The 13,859-nt window shown below is 42.3% G+C and overlaps 1 protein-coding gene across 1 annotated transcript; it reads right to left on the bottom strand.

The window, feature by feature from the left end:
- Window positions 1-5,036: 5,036 nt before the first annotated feature.
- Window positions 5,037-12,888, bottom strand: JCHAIN (joining chain of multimeric IgA and IgM). The gene is made up of 4 exons (XM_090031986.1): window positions 12,748-12,888; window positions 8,896-9,028; window positions 7,482-7,562; window positions 5,037-6,782 (listed from the first exon to the last, which is right to left on the bottom strand). Exons 1-4 carry the CDS (start codon window positions 12,809-12,811, stop codon window positions 6,581-6,583), a joined length of 480 nt encoding a protein of 159 aa, XP_089888112.1. The 5' UTR covers window positions 12,812-12,888; the 3' UTR covers window positions 5,037-6,580.
- Window positions 12,889-13,859: the final 971 nt, after the last annotated feature.

Here is a 13,859-nt window from a genome sequence, read left to right as displayed (position 1 = left end):
CTGAGTACAGAGCTGCCCTGCCTGCTTATTTCATGCTGGCTGCAACTATGGACTACAAATCCAAGAGGTACCTGGAAGCAGGAAGAGGAAGTGATGAGCAACCTTGCAGAGTCCTGCTGCTGTGAGTCTGGACTGCAAATCCCAGAGACTTCGGGGGCAGCAGGAAGAGAAAGTGAACACACAGCCCATGCTGGCTATGTGCCAGAGAGCCATGCTCTAGCAGCCCCTGGCTTCTGGCCTGATCCACTGCAGGCATGTGGCTGCATTTCCTGAATCAAAAGTGAACATCTGTTCATTTGTTTATTGGTTCAATCTTTGCAACTTAGACTAAACTGCAAAGACCAAATCAATTCAGCCTCGGGCTTTTTGACTGTCTGTACTTAGCATAAGAGTCTATTAAAATATAAGACTGTGGAGGTGCAGTTCTCCTCCTGAGGTAAGGAAATCACAAGGATCAAAATGAGAAGTGGGCCTGGTGAACCATTAATGGGAGGCAAAGCCTAGCAGGGTCCATACTATCAAATCTGTGAGGTATGGGGCAGCTAATGGGAAAGCTGAGGCCATACTAGCTTGTCCATGTGTTAAAAGATGTACAGTGAATGCCAAGGTTTAGCACAAGCTGTGCAAAGGATTGACCGGGGTAGTTGGCCAAGTTAGAATAATTTGTGAAAAACAACTCAAAAGAGCTACATGTGATATCAAGTCTTAGGAGGTAAGATTAGATGGGATGGGAGCATGCCCACAAACCTATTATGGACCCCCTGCATTTAGGCTTATGTTCTAATAAACAAATGGGGAAATTTATTCTGCTTTCTTAAAAACTTTGTTCTAGTGATATCATTGGAAGTTCCTCCCCTTATCCTGCAATACTGCTAGCACAAATCTCTTGTTCCCCTCTGCTTTTTTTCCCTCCATGGACTAGAGTCTTCTGGTATTAATTGCTTCTTCAGACTGTGTCCCAATATGAATCTGGGGATGTGGGAGTCAACTTTGCTTCCATGATAATTATGTTCCACTGAAGAAGCAATATTATGTTGCTTGTAAATGAGATGGAAGTACCCTGAAGTATGTAGGCTCATTCACTGTCCTTTGTGATTGTCCTGTTTTTCAGAAGAACTGGGCCAGAAACCACAATAATTGAAACCAATTTGTCCTTTCTCCTAAGCTGTTTAATAGAAATAGCACACAGGATGTGCTGCTCTTACACTAATTTAGAGGAGTTTCTTGCTCATTTTTGCATAGCAACAATTATTACTGAGTTTTCAAGATGTTGGAGCTGCTTTGTGCCATAAGAGTCCACTAAAATCCACCAGAATCCCCCAGCTAACACCTCACAATGCTTTGATATTCCATGATTATTTTGAATATATTTGTGGGCTGTTATTTCATTTTCAGTTATTTTTAATGACTATAGATATCATGTTATTATTTTCACCATAGTTGTCTGGCAAGTTCATTATGGCCCCCATGAATACTTATTAGTTGAACACTTCACAATCTTTAATGCATTTATTTTAGCAATACCCCTACAAGGAAGGGACGTGTTCTTATCCCTATTTGATAAACAGTGAACTGAGGCTAAGAGGCTAAAGAGCAGATTTTTAAAGGTTAAGTGCCTAACTCCCAGTGATTTGGGTGTTCAGTGCCAGTCAGAGGCATAGCAGGGCAACTCTATGCCCAGGGCAGCCATGACACAGAACAGCTCTGGCTGCTGCCATGTCATTTGTGGTACCACTATAGCAGTAGCTGCTTTTGCATCCCCCCACATATGTGGCATTTAGGGCTGCTGCCCTGATATCCTTCCCACATCTATTTGTGCTACTGGTAACAACTAACCTTAAAGAAACCTGGGACAATGAAACTTTTTCAGGGTGCCACAGGAAGTATATGGGAGATCAGGAGGATGAATCCAGAACTCCCATGTCCTAAACCAACACCCTAATCCTTCCTATCTAGTTAGTACGCTATATATAAGCTCCAATTCTCTTCAAGTTTTACCTTAATGCATTTTACTGTTGGGAATTTCACAGTTCCTGCACCATAGCAGAGTCTTTCTAGTGAGCTTTTGTAACCCTGACTCTAACAAGGTATCCCATGTTCCAGAGTTCATAGATTCATAGATTTCATAGACATTAGGGGCTGGAAGGAACCTCATGAGATCATCAGGTCCAGCCCCCCGGCCATAGGCGGGAAATCAGTTGGGATCAAGTGACCCCAGAAAAAAATAAATCCAGCTGTTTTTTGAAGGAGTCCAGAGTCAGTGCTTACACCACCTCTGGGGGGGCATCTGTTCCAGACCCTGGACACATGCACTGTAAATAACCTTTTTCTTATGTCTAGTTTAAATCAGCCTTCCTGGAGTTTATGGCAGTTAGACCTTGTTATCACTTGGGGAGCTCTGGTGAACAGGTCCCAGGTCCTGATGTACCCATCTTATGAAGTTGTATACTGCCACGAAGTCCCCACTGAGCCTTCTATTCTCCAGACTGAAGAGTCCCAAGTCCCTCACGGCCTTCCTTCCATGACTTGGATCATACAAGTGGCTCTCCTCTGGACTCTCTTAAGCTTCTCCACATCCTTCCTGAAGTGGGGGGCCCAATACTGGATGCAGTACTCCAGCTGGGGTCTCACCAAGGCTGGTTAGCTTTGCCCACCACTGCATCACAATGGTGACTCATATTCATCTTGTGGTCAATCAAGACCCTCAAGTCCCATTTGGTCATGGTGCTAGTGAACGTAGCACTCCTGAGCCTATAAGTATGCTGAGGGTTTTTCCTACCGAGGTGCAGCACCTTGCATTTCTCTGCATCGAAGGCCATCTAGTTTTGGTCAGCTTATCTTGAGAATGTGTTCAAGTTGGCCTGTATTCCAAGCCTGTTCTGCAGTGTAATGGCCCTCCCCCATAATTTGGTATCGTGAACTTGGCCAGTTCACATCTGACTCCCTAAATCTAGATCACTGATGAAAATGTTAAAGAGTACTTGCCCAAGTACCGAGATCTGAGGGACTCCACTGGTAACCCTGTGCCACGTTGATTCGCTCCCTTCAACTAGTACTCTTTGGATCTGACCCCATAGCCAGTTGCCTAGCCATCGGATCATAAGATGATCAAGGCCACAGCTCCCCAGCTTAACCATGAGGACATCATTGGGAACTAGGTCAAAGGCCTTCTTGAAGTCCAGATATATGACATCCACATCATCTCCCTTGTCCAGGGCCTATGTTACCTGGTCATAGAAGGAGATGAGGTTGGTCAGGCAAGACCTGCCAGTCACAAAGCCATGTTGGCTGGCATTCAGAAGCTTGACTTCTATTAATCTGTCATTGATGGATCCTTTGACAATTTTCTCCAGGATTTTTCCAGGGACAGACATCAGACTGATTGGTCTATAGCTCTCCAGGTCCTCCCTCCTCCCTTTCTTGTAGATAGAGACCACATTGGCTCTTTTCCAGTTATCCAGGACCTCACCCAAGCACCACAATTTTTCAAATATCCCTGCCAAGGGGAATGCAAAGATGTCTGCCAGCTCTTTCAAGACCCTGAGGTGCATTCCATCTGGGCCTGCAGACTTGTAAAAGGCCAGTTTCCCAAGGTGTTCCCTCATCTGATCCACATCAATTTTGGGCTTGTTACCCATTTCTGGATTGGTTTGTGCCATTCCTGGCAGTGTGATCCTCTTGGGAGGGTGAAAAACTGATGCAAAAAAGTCATTTAGATTGGCCTTTTCTTGGGCATCTGATGTCAGTTGCCCCACTGGATCTCTCAGGGGCCCAATACTGTCCTTGTTCTTTTTTCTACTTCCCACAGTTCTGAAGAAGGACTTTCTGTTGTCCTTGATCCCCATAGCTAGCCTAAGTTCGGTTTCTGCCTTGGTTTTTCTTGACTGCTCTCTGCAGGTGCGGGTGAGTGCAGGGTAATCCTCTTTTGTAATGCTTCCTGTTTTCCAGCTGGGATAGGCTACTCTTTTGAGCTTAATGAGGTCCAAAAGTTCCTTATTCAGCCATAGGGGCTTCCTTGCTCATTGAGTGCATTTCTTGCGAGAAGGGATGGCTTTGCACTGTGCTTCAAGGATTATGTTTTTGAGCAATAACCATTCCTCATGTACTCTCTTTTCTGGGGGTGGGGGGCAGGGTATAACCTCTGATTGCCTGACTGACCAATTCTCTCCGATTGCAGAAGTCGGCCTTCCCAAAGTTAAGGACGTGTTTTACTGAGGGGTTTGCCTGCTCTTTGGTGAACTAAAGTGACGTCATGGTTGCTGTCACCAAGCTTCCCCTCAATCCACAGATTGCTCACCAGGTCCTCCCCCTTGGCCAGGACCAGATCCAGCAATGCTTCTCCCTTAGTCGGTGCACAGACCTCCTGTGTTAGGTAGAGGTCATCGATGTACGTAAGAAAGCTACGTGACCTGTCAGATTTGGCTGTGCACTCATCCCAAGAGATGTCAGGGAAGTTGAAGTCCCCCATGATAATCAAGCATCAAGAGCATGCGACTTCAACCAATTCCCTATTGAATTCCTGATCTACGTCTTCCTCTTGATGGGGGGAGTCTATAGTAGACTCCTACAAGTAAGTCACCCTCCCCATGTTCTCTCGTATCTTGACCCACATATGAATTGGGTCTGTTGAAGTGTTAGCTCCCATCAGCACTGTTTTGGGCTTTTATAGGTCCCCTTCCCTACTATACAGCTCTAATATGCCTGACAACGATCCTTCAATTTACAGCATGCAGGTGGACCGCAGTGCCCGTATATTTAATTGTAGTCACACCAAGTCATAGTGCCTCCAATCATACATTGACCACTCTCCCACTTAAGTGATACTGATCTTGGTGTCCTCTGGTTGAGCAAATTCCATCACAGGAATACTTTAATGCAATTCCAGATGTCTAACGTGTATTCTGTATGGACTTAATTTAATTATAACATGAACATAATGAAAATTCTTTTTCTTCTTCTTCTCTTTGAAGTTTGGAAGAAAATCAGTAGGTGAGATTTCTACCTTTATTGCCATTTAAATTCACCACACAGATACATGCAAGAGAAAAAATCTATTTAATATCTTATGTTTTGCTAACAAAGCTGAAGTTTCAGGTAAAAAGCTCTTGCCTTATTTTTATTGCAACACAATTTAAACTGAAAGATAGCATAGGGACCTGCAACCAAATTTTAAAACAGTGAGGAATGTACCAGCCTGGCTCAATGTAATGCTGTACAATTTATGCACTTGCATACATAATTGTCTAATGACAATACCAGGTATAATACATTCAATGTAATGTACAATACAATATCAGCCTCTTTGGGGAAGTTCCATGTAGAAACAAGAGAAAAGAAAGGGATGTGGAAGATTGGAATAAACCCCTAACAAGCACCCAGCTTTTGCCATCAGATCCATGCAGCCCCAGAAATCTGTCCATGGAGATATCAGGACACAGATATTTGTTCAAATTGAAAAATAATTTGTTCTCTACAGGGACAAGTCAATTGAGAAAAACATTAATAATTATCAAGTACTGATAATTTCACAATTGTGAAATACCCTTGGTTGGTAGCTTGATCTCTGAAATATAAGTCAAAGATTAATTAATCTTTCCTAAAATATTGGGTGTTTTGGCATTATTTGAAAATACTTAAGAGCTGCAGCATACTCGATCTTCTTTAAACAGGTCAGGATATATTAAAGATGTGATTTTTTCAAAAATGTATAAAGGACTGGGATACTCATTAAAACTTAATGAAAATTAGATATTCAAATCTGCCTGTCTTTGCAAAACCCACTCTACTGCTTTCCCTCTTATCTTATAGTGGGATAGCATTTGGTTTATGATAGCACCAAATCTGCTATCTTTGAAAATTAAACTGTAATATAATACACTGTTGGTTAAAGTTTGCAAAGGATTATTTTAGATTATGTAAAATCATTTGGGGTTTTCCAAAGGAATACAAAAAAGAGGCTATGTCAAATTATGCACTGGTCTAGAGTTTGTGTGTAGTAGCATTAACTCTCTGAGCTAAAGGTCTTCTCTAAGTTAATATAACTAAGATACTGGAAAAATTGTTTTGGAAAAGAGAGGGGAGAAATCTGAATATGAACACTTGCCTGCTGCCTTGGATACACTGTTCCTATGCACCGAGAAGGCCAAGTCCTGCATCCCCTATTCTAGCAAAAGTCCCATTGACTTTGACAGTTTTGCCTAACAAGGGATCGAATGATGTTACAGCCAGATCTTCAACTGGTATAAATTGGTATAGGTCCACTGCGTGGGAGTGGAATCTTGCTGATTTATACCAGCTGAGCGTCTGGCCCACAGTGTGGGAGTTTGCTCCCAAAGCATAATTGGTTTAATTATTCATTTTGAAACAAGTGGCCAGGGAAGTAACACAAGAATCTTTTATCACCGACAAGTACCATGGAAGTACAGCAACCTTTTTCATGAAGATCATTAACTGTCAGGAACAGGCACTGCATTACCCTGATATTTCTGACAGCTTCTCTGGCTAATAGGGCACTAATGTAAAAGTATTTTTGTGGGGAAGGGCATAGTTTCAACAGGCAGCATGGCAGCACTGGAGTGATCTAATCGGCATAGCAGGATGCTGGTGTGAGGGCGGCTTCAATGTGCTTGGTCTGACCACCATAGACAAATGGGAAGGTTGTGGTGTAGCACTTGTTCCTGTCATAGGTATAGCACGTATCTGAATTGTTGCAATCGTTGTTTGACGGAGCAGTAACTATCTGGCCGCCCACCTCGACTTCTGTGGGATCACATTTCTTGCAGCTGAAAGACAGATTGAGTAGGTATATGTTAGTCATGGAAAGAGGCTGCAGCACTGAGGAGCCTTGAGTCCTCACTGCTACTTTGACAAATGTGTTCAGGCAGCTTCTGCTGCCTTCTAGGGCTTAGGACAAGCCACCAAATTCTCTAGGGCTGCACACAGCAGTAGGGTGAAACCCTCACAAGTCACTGGACAACCAATATGTGCCATGTTGATTTTGAGCTTTCAGAATGAGCTGGGGTCATGTTAGGACTTTATCTGCAATATGAGGGTCTATATGCTCTCATGTAAAATGAAAACTGTGATTTTCCTATAAGCACTTGCCTTCTGAGGCTTAAGTAAAACTTCAAGTGCTGTGAAACCTGAGAGAAAGTCACGATAGTTTGCAACTCTGAAATCATTACATTTACAATGCAGTCTTCATGAAAAATAACAGCTTACACACGGATTTTTTCAATGTTTGTCTTTAACCAAACTGTGAATTAAGAAGTGTAGGATTTCATTATCTCAGAAGGAAAGACCCTGTTCTGATCAGGATGCAGGACTGGAAGTTAGGAAAACTGAGGTCTGTTCTCAAGCCTTGTTGCAGAATTCCTGTATAACCTTGGCCCAGCCACTGACCCTCTGCCATAACTTCCCTGTCTGTCCATGATATGGAGAGGTAATGTTACAACATGAATGCAGTAAAGAAAATTCCTTACAGTTCAGACAGTCGGTAGACAAAAGTGGTTCTCAGTGGAGAGGTAGGGTCAGAGATGTTCTGTCTGCTCTTCAGTGGGACTCTAAAAGGTGAGGGAAAAGAAAATCATAAAAGTTCCTGAGAATTATTCAGGTGAAATCTGCAAACTGCACAATGAATTATTATCCTGATACGACTGAAGCCAAGTTCTTATCTTGTTTTATGCACAGATCTTTTCATCTCTTTCTACTTCTGCTCCCAACAAAACTTCAAATACTTGCTTGCTGTGTGTTAGACTTGAGCTTAGCTTCTATGTGCCTGCAAGTGCAATAGGATTTTTTCTACACCACTGCTAGGAACCACCAGGGAAAGACTGGGGGATATCAAAGCACGACAAACTGTTGTAATACTAGTAACTTAACAATTGCCACAAGTCTTGCTGATCACAGAAATTATATCAAGGCATGTCCAAGTAGGTAGAGGCTAGACTCACCAACACCCATGTGATTCACAGCCTTTTTCAACAATAAAGTTTCATTACTGCTCTTAAACTCCTCTGACCTCAAGCTTGCCTTTTCAGTCAGCTTGCCTCCCCTCCTTCCCACCACGTCAGTGGGAGGCTTATGTGAAAGCAGATTCAGACACTGTGGGAGTGTCTATATGTGCACTTACACCAGCTTAAATTTACTGTGCAGTAAATTACTGCACAATAAGCAGGAACAGGCCAGCATCTACATGTACAGGCATTAAAGTGCACTGATGCTTCCATGTGCCTGATGCAGGTATCAAATTTACACTCAAGTTGGCATAAGTCACCAGATTTACTGTGCAGTACAGGCAGGCACATATAGATGCATGCCCGTACTGTGGAGTAATTTTGGTTACTGCACAGTAAATTCATACATGTAGACATGCCCAGTGTGTGCTGGCAACTACCTGCAGCCAGGGGTTTGGCCTTCCCTGAAACATCAGGCATTAATCCTTTCCCAGGGATAAGACAGTAGCTGGTCTGTTGGACCTGGGGTCTATTGGATTGTTAGATCCTATGCTCTAAGCTAGACGGTGTCCCTAATAGAAGTGCTGGATATGCTGTTCTTATCTCCTTCAAAGCATGTTTTAAACAGCTACTCTAACCCTTTAAATATTCTTGAACCACTGTTTGTAAGGAGGGGGATATACGTCATGCGAATGTAATTCAGCTGGTAAAATAGACCCATTTGGTGTGACATGGGTCACTTGCCTCTATGTGCCCAAGGCCACAACAGAATTAGATGGGAGCTAATAGAATCTGAATTATTGCATGAAGAGCAGGCCACAAGGAAAACTTCTTGGGTTTCTCATAACGAATGTGCTGAGCAGATACAAAAACAAGGAGCTGGCTATGACATGCCACCTCAGCTTTACCTTCTCAAAATAAAGTTTTGTCTGCCACTTACATTACACGGATGTTTCTCTCCAAGATTTCTTCCTGAGGATTGTCTTTGGAAGGGACAAACTTAGAGGTCACCCGGATACACTGACATTTGTTATCAACCAGGACATGCTCGTCCCACTCCTCATCCTCGTAACCTGCCAAAACACAGACTGAGTTAGAAAAAGATAGAAAAGTCTTGTCATTTGCGTGACTTGATATCTATTCCCAGGTATCCTGTCAACAGAACACAAGGATGAAATGTACTTCAGGTTCTCTTCATGATCTGATTGTTGTCAAGGCTGATGCATAGATCTTCTGGGAAAACTGAGCCTTTTTCTCTCTTCCAGTCTCAAATGTGGTGTGGCCTGCACCTACTACTTGGTCAGACAGGAAGAAGGCAGTAGGGGATGAATCCACTAATGAGAGGTCTGTGAAAAAAGTTGGAGAAATACGAAGCAAAGCAGGAGAAAGGATGTCCTTGTGTTATGCCTCAATCACAGCCAAGCCAGATGTTCTGCTCCACAGGAAACAGTGTTTTACACCACACCGTGATACAAATGAAGCAGAGAGGCACAGTGAGGTCTGAATAATGTTGCCATCACAAGGCTGTTTATCAGCCACCATCTGACACTGGAAATAAACTGGTTCCCATCTGCCTTCTGCCTGCCCTTACAGTGATAGTGCCCTCTAAAAAAAGGCATGATTGGCAATATAGTCAGAACCAGTCTGGGCCTCCTGTTTCACAACTGCTCCTCTAAAACAGAGGGAGAGGGCTCATTTAGTGTCCATTGCCCAGTGGCAGTTCTGAACCCTTTGGGCAGCATTTTGGCATTTGTACAGCCCCTGAATAGAGCTGGGGGATTTCCCAGTGCAACGTCTGATACCAAATTTCAGGAAAATAGATATTGGGATCAAACATAAGTAGAATTCTTTTTTTTCTTCAAACAAAAAAATAATGGTTTTTGGATCAACCCCACAAAATGTTTTATCACAGAATCACAGAAAAGTAGGGATGGAAGGGACCTCAGGAAGTCATCTAGTCCCAACCCCCTGCTCAAGGCAGGATCATCTCTATCCAAACCATCTTATACAAGTCCTTCTCTAACCCAGGGGTCAGCAACCTATGGGCCAACAAGCCATATCTGTCCTGCACAGCCATTTGATCAGTCCTGCAGATGTGGGGCTTTGTGGCATTCAGCGGTGGAAGGCTTCAGTGGCAGTCATTTTCCTCTGCCATGATAAAGAAAAGTGGCAGCAGTGGCTAGGTCCTACCAAGCACCCCACCCTCTTGCTTCTGGGTCACCCTGGCCCACACCCTCAAAAGCTTGCTGACCACTCGTATAACTTATTTTTTAAACTATACACTCAACCCTGTTGCACAGCTACAAGGCATATTACTCAAAGCCACCAAAAGCACTCAAATCTACCACAGTTAAAGCAGGGAGAGAAGGGCTGCCAGTGTCCTATTGTTGCATAGGTTGTTAAAATAAACTCAAGAGTAGGTTTCATTTACCAAAATGAAATTTTGTTTACCTCTCAGGTTATTTAACCGTTTTAGCCTCTCTTTCTTTCAGGTGAATTGCTAAAGAAAGCAGACTGAAAAAAAGAAGTTTCATTTTGAAAACGTTGGAACAAAACATTAATTCAAAAAGAGTCAAAACAAAGTTCTGATATTTAAGCAGCTTCAGTAAAATGCAATGTTTCAAAACACAGCTGAAGTTTCATTTAGAAGTGGAGTAGAGAGCTCACATTAAGTTCAACTAAGCATGGGAGCTCTGACACTTGGCCAAATTTTCCAGATCCTGAGGCATTGTCCAAGGCTAAGCAATTCACTGAAAGGAAGTTGAGATTTCTGGGCTGGTCTGTAGTGTTTAGCACAAATAGAGGAATAGGAAATCAGGGTAAAAGTCAACCAAGTGCAGAGGACTAATACAAAATTTACATGTCTGTTAAGTCCCACTTAAGTCCTACTTTGACTTAACTCACACACTTAACATCTTCTAAGTTACCAAAGGACTGATATTCAGTGGATCCCCCAATTCTGAACACATTTTGTAGCAGACTTAACTTTGACTGATGCCATCTGCCAGCCTTTAGGGACATACATACTGAAGACCCGAGTCTTGCAAGTCACAGATTTTAGCTGCCTTTCTCTCTGGTAATCTCAAAATGTGAGACAACCCCAAAACTTTGTAAGATGCATCAACAAAGGGTTGCTGAAGTTAATAAACCAGCTGTGTGTGCTGCTGTTTTGAAAACTGGCAGCATCATTTCTAATAAATAATGTTTGCTTCAAAGAATTTTAGACCAGGAAAGAAATTAACATGGTTCAAAGCTCCCTGAGGGGTTTTTAGCTCTGGAGTATGTTACACCTTTTTCATGCCCCTGCTCTTAAATGTTTTCTCCCTTTTGGGCTTCTCCACACAGGTGGTGCCTGGGGCAATTACCTTGTTTGCCCCCTTCGGTTACACTACTGATTGTATATACTATAGCATCATTTCTGAAAACTTTCTTTTGCAAATGTGTAAGAAAGCATATAACAGAAATATAATTGTATTTAACAATAGGAGCTCTATAATTCCTAGAAATTTAAATCTTCTTACAAATTGCATAATTGAAAATAAGCCACCATACAAGATACCTGAGCTTGATAAACAACACCTCCATGTACTGACAAGGTACTGAAGGCTTCTTTGGGAAAGGAAAACAGTTCCTATGAACTCTACTAATGTTCTCCTAATTAGCTGCAGGTTAGACAAATATTCCATAGTTGGATCAATGGACAATAACACTTCCTTCCTGATGGATCCCCATAAAAGGCTGCTTTTGATTAAACATTTCTTTTGAATAGTGGGTTACCTTTTAAGTTGCCATGTTATATGGGAACAGGACTCAATGAATAATCAACTGCAGCATATTAAAGTGCAAATAAAGTGCAAACTGACTGCTCCCACTCTTGCTGGATTTTCAGCTATTTTTGTTATGAAAGCAAGAAAAGATTTAATTTGATCCAAATGCATTAACTGTGAAGCAAAGGGGCCAAATCACATTCCCAAAGATGCTCTTCACTCCCACTGACTTCCCTGTGAACTGTGCATACACTATTACACCTCGTGGAAAGCAATACTCTTAACCAACCAACCCATCATGTGAACTGCAATGCTTACTGATGTCAAATTAGAAAAAACATAAGACATAGCGGGTCATGGGGGTAGTACTGTTCTTAGTCAGGTAAGACATAAGTCAGAATTTTGCCCAGTGAATCTTAACCACTTTAATGTAACTGAAGCTACACCACTGCATTATGAAATTGCATCAAAATAGTCAACAATTACTCTCTTTCAATTATTTTCATCTATGTGGACAAGATTCAGATTTCAGTTGACCAGTATGAATCAGGAGTAACTCCATTTAGGTTTGAATGGTGTAAAACTAGAATGAGATCAGAATCAGGCCCTTCTGTAGCAGTCAGTTACATGCATAAAGAAACATTAAGATGCCTTTAATTCTAGCTAAGAATAGTCCTGTTTGTCAGCTTCACATCTGGGAGGAAGAGCAACCATATGGATTCTCTGTTTATTGCTCCAGAATCTCTACAATAAGAGGTTATTGAGTTGCTAGTGATCGTTCTTAGCGTTGCAATGGGAAACTAAAAATTCCCACCATCATGGTGAAGACAAAGACAAACTCTCACCAAAAGTCCACTAAAATCTGACTTTCCTGGGCTTTGGCTCCTGCTCTAGCAGACTGAGCCTTAATTTTGTCTATTTGTTAAGATCATTAACAGTATATGGCTGTTCAGCAGACTTGCTCAACTGTAAGACTGATATTTGAAACATGATTCTCAATTGCCTTCATATCATTTCTCACCTACCTGCTGCAAGAATGGCCCCCAAGAAAAGTGCCAGGGCTCCCCACAGTAACAAAGAGACCTTCATCTTGCTTTCTCTTCTTTTGAAGAACGTGAGTTAGAGGGGTGTCATCTGCCTATAAGAGTATGTGCAAATGATAGAGCTATTTGTTTCCTAAAATAAATAGCCCAGCCTGCTCACACTAACACTGGTGTAAAGTGTGGTTGGAGGTTCTGAAACCAGATACTACGGTTGGCCAAATGCTCAAAGAACAGTTCTGCTCTTTCAAGTCTGTACAGATGGGTTGAACAATTGCTACAGGCTTTATTTGGATGGTTCATCAGGAAATAACAATATCATAAAGCTGACAGAAAGCTATGCAACTTATTCATTCCTGGACTGGGGATGCTTTTATAGTAACCCACTGGGCTAGGAAATTGAGCTTTATACCTTGAGACATGGTTAAGACACTTAGCTGAGATGATTTAAGCAGAAGACAGGATAGATTTGTACCTTATAGACTACCTAAGCCAGAGATAAGCTTTTGTCAGATGCCTGACTTCAAATGAACATTGCTAACTACCTCTCTCTGCTCATGGGATGACTTTAATTATGGATGATCCTGCCTTCAGCATAGGTTGGACTAGATGACTTCCCTCCAGCCATACTATTCTGTGATTCTGAGATAGGATCATTCCCCAGGAAGCAAGGGGACATGGGTCCTGCTTCTAGTCCTGATAAATCAGACTATAAAACCACTTATTTGGGCTATTATTACAGTGTAACACAAAAGCCTTAGAATTACAGCCTCCTTGTGTTAGGTGCTGTACAAGCACATAAAGAGCCAGTCCCATTTCAAAGAGTGCAAAGTGTAAGAGGGTACAAAGAAGTGACGTGGCAGCAGGCCAGGAGCAGAGCTGAGAACAGAACTGCAGCTTCCTCCTGAACATCTCTCCAGAGCCCTGCCCACTGGTATTTCCCCTCATGTTATGATTTGACTCATTCCCTGAAGTGCCTCAGCATTACTAGCACCATGTTCTTTCACTTTCTAACATCTTTATTTTTGGATTCATACGAACACAGGACTGGAAGGCACCCCCATAGTTACTGAGCCCAGTTTCTGCTATGACAAAAG

Source organism: Crocodylus siamensis, chromosome 2 (assembly GCF_052110815.1).
Source record: "Crocodylus siamensis isolate JL-2025a chromosome 2, ASM5211081v1, whole genome shotgun sequence".
Lineage (NCBI taxonomy): Eukaryota > Metazoa > Chordata > Crocodylia > Crocodylidae > Crocodylus > Crocodylus siamensis.
This window is presented reverse-complemented; position numbering and strand designations above follow the sequence as displayed.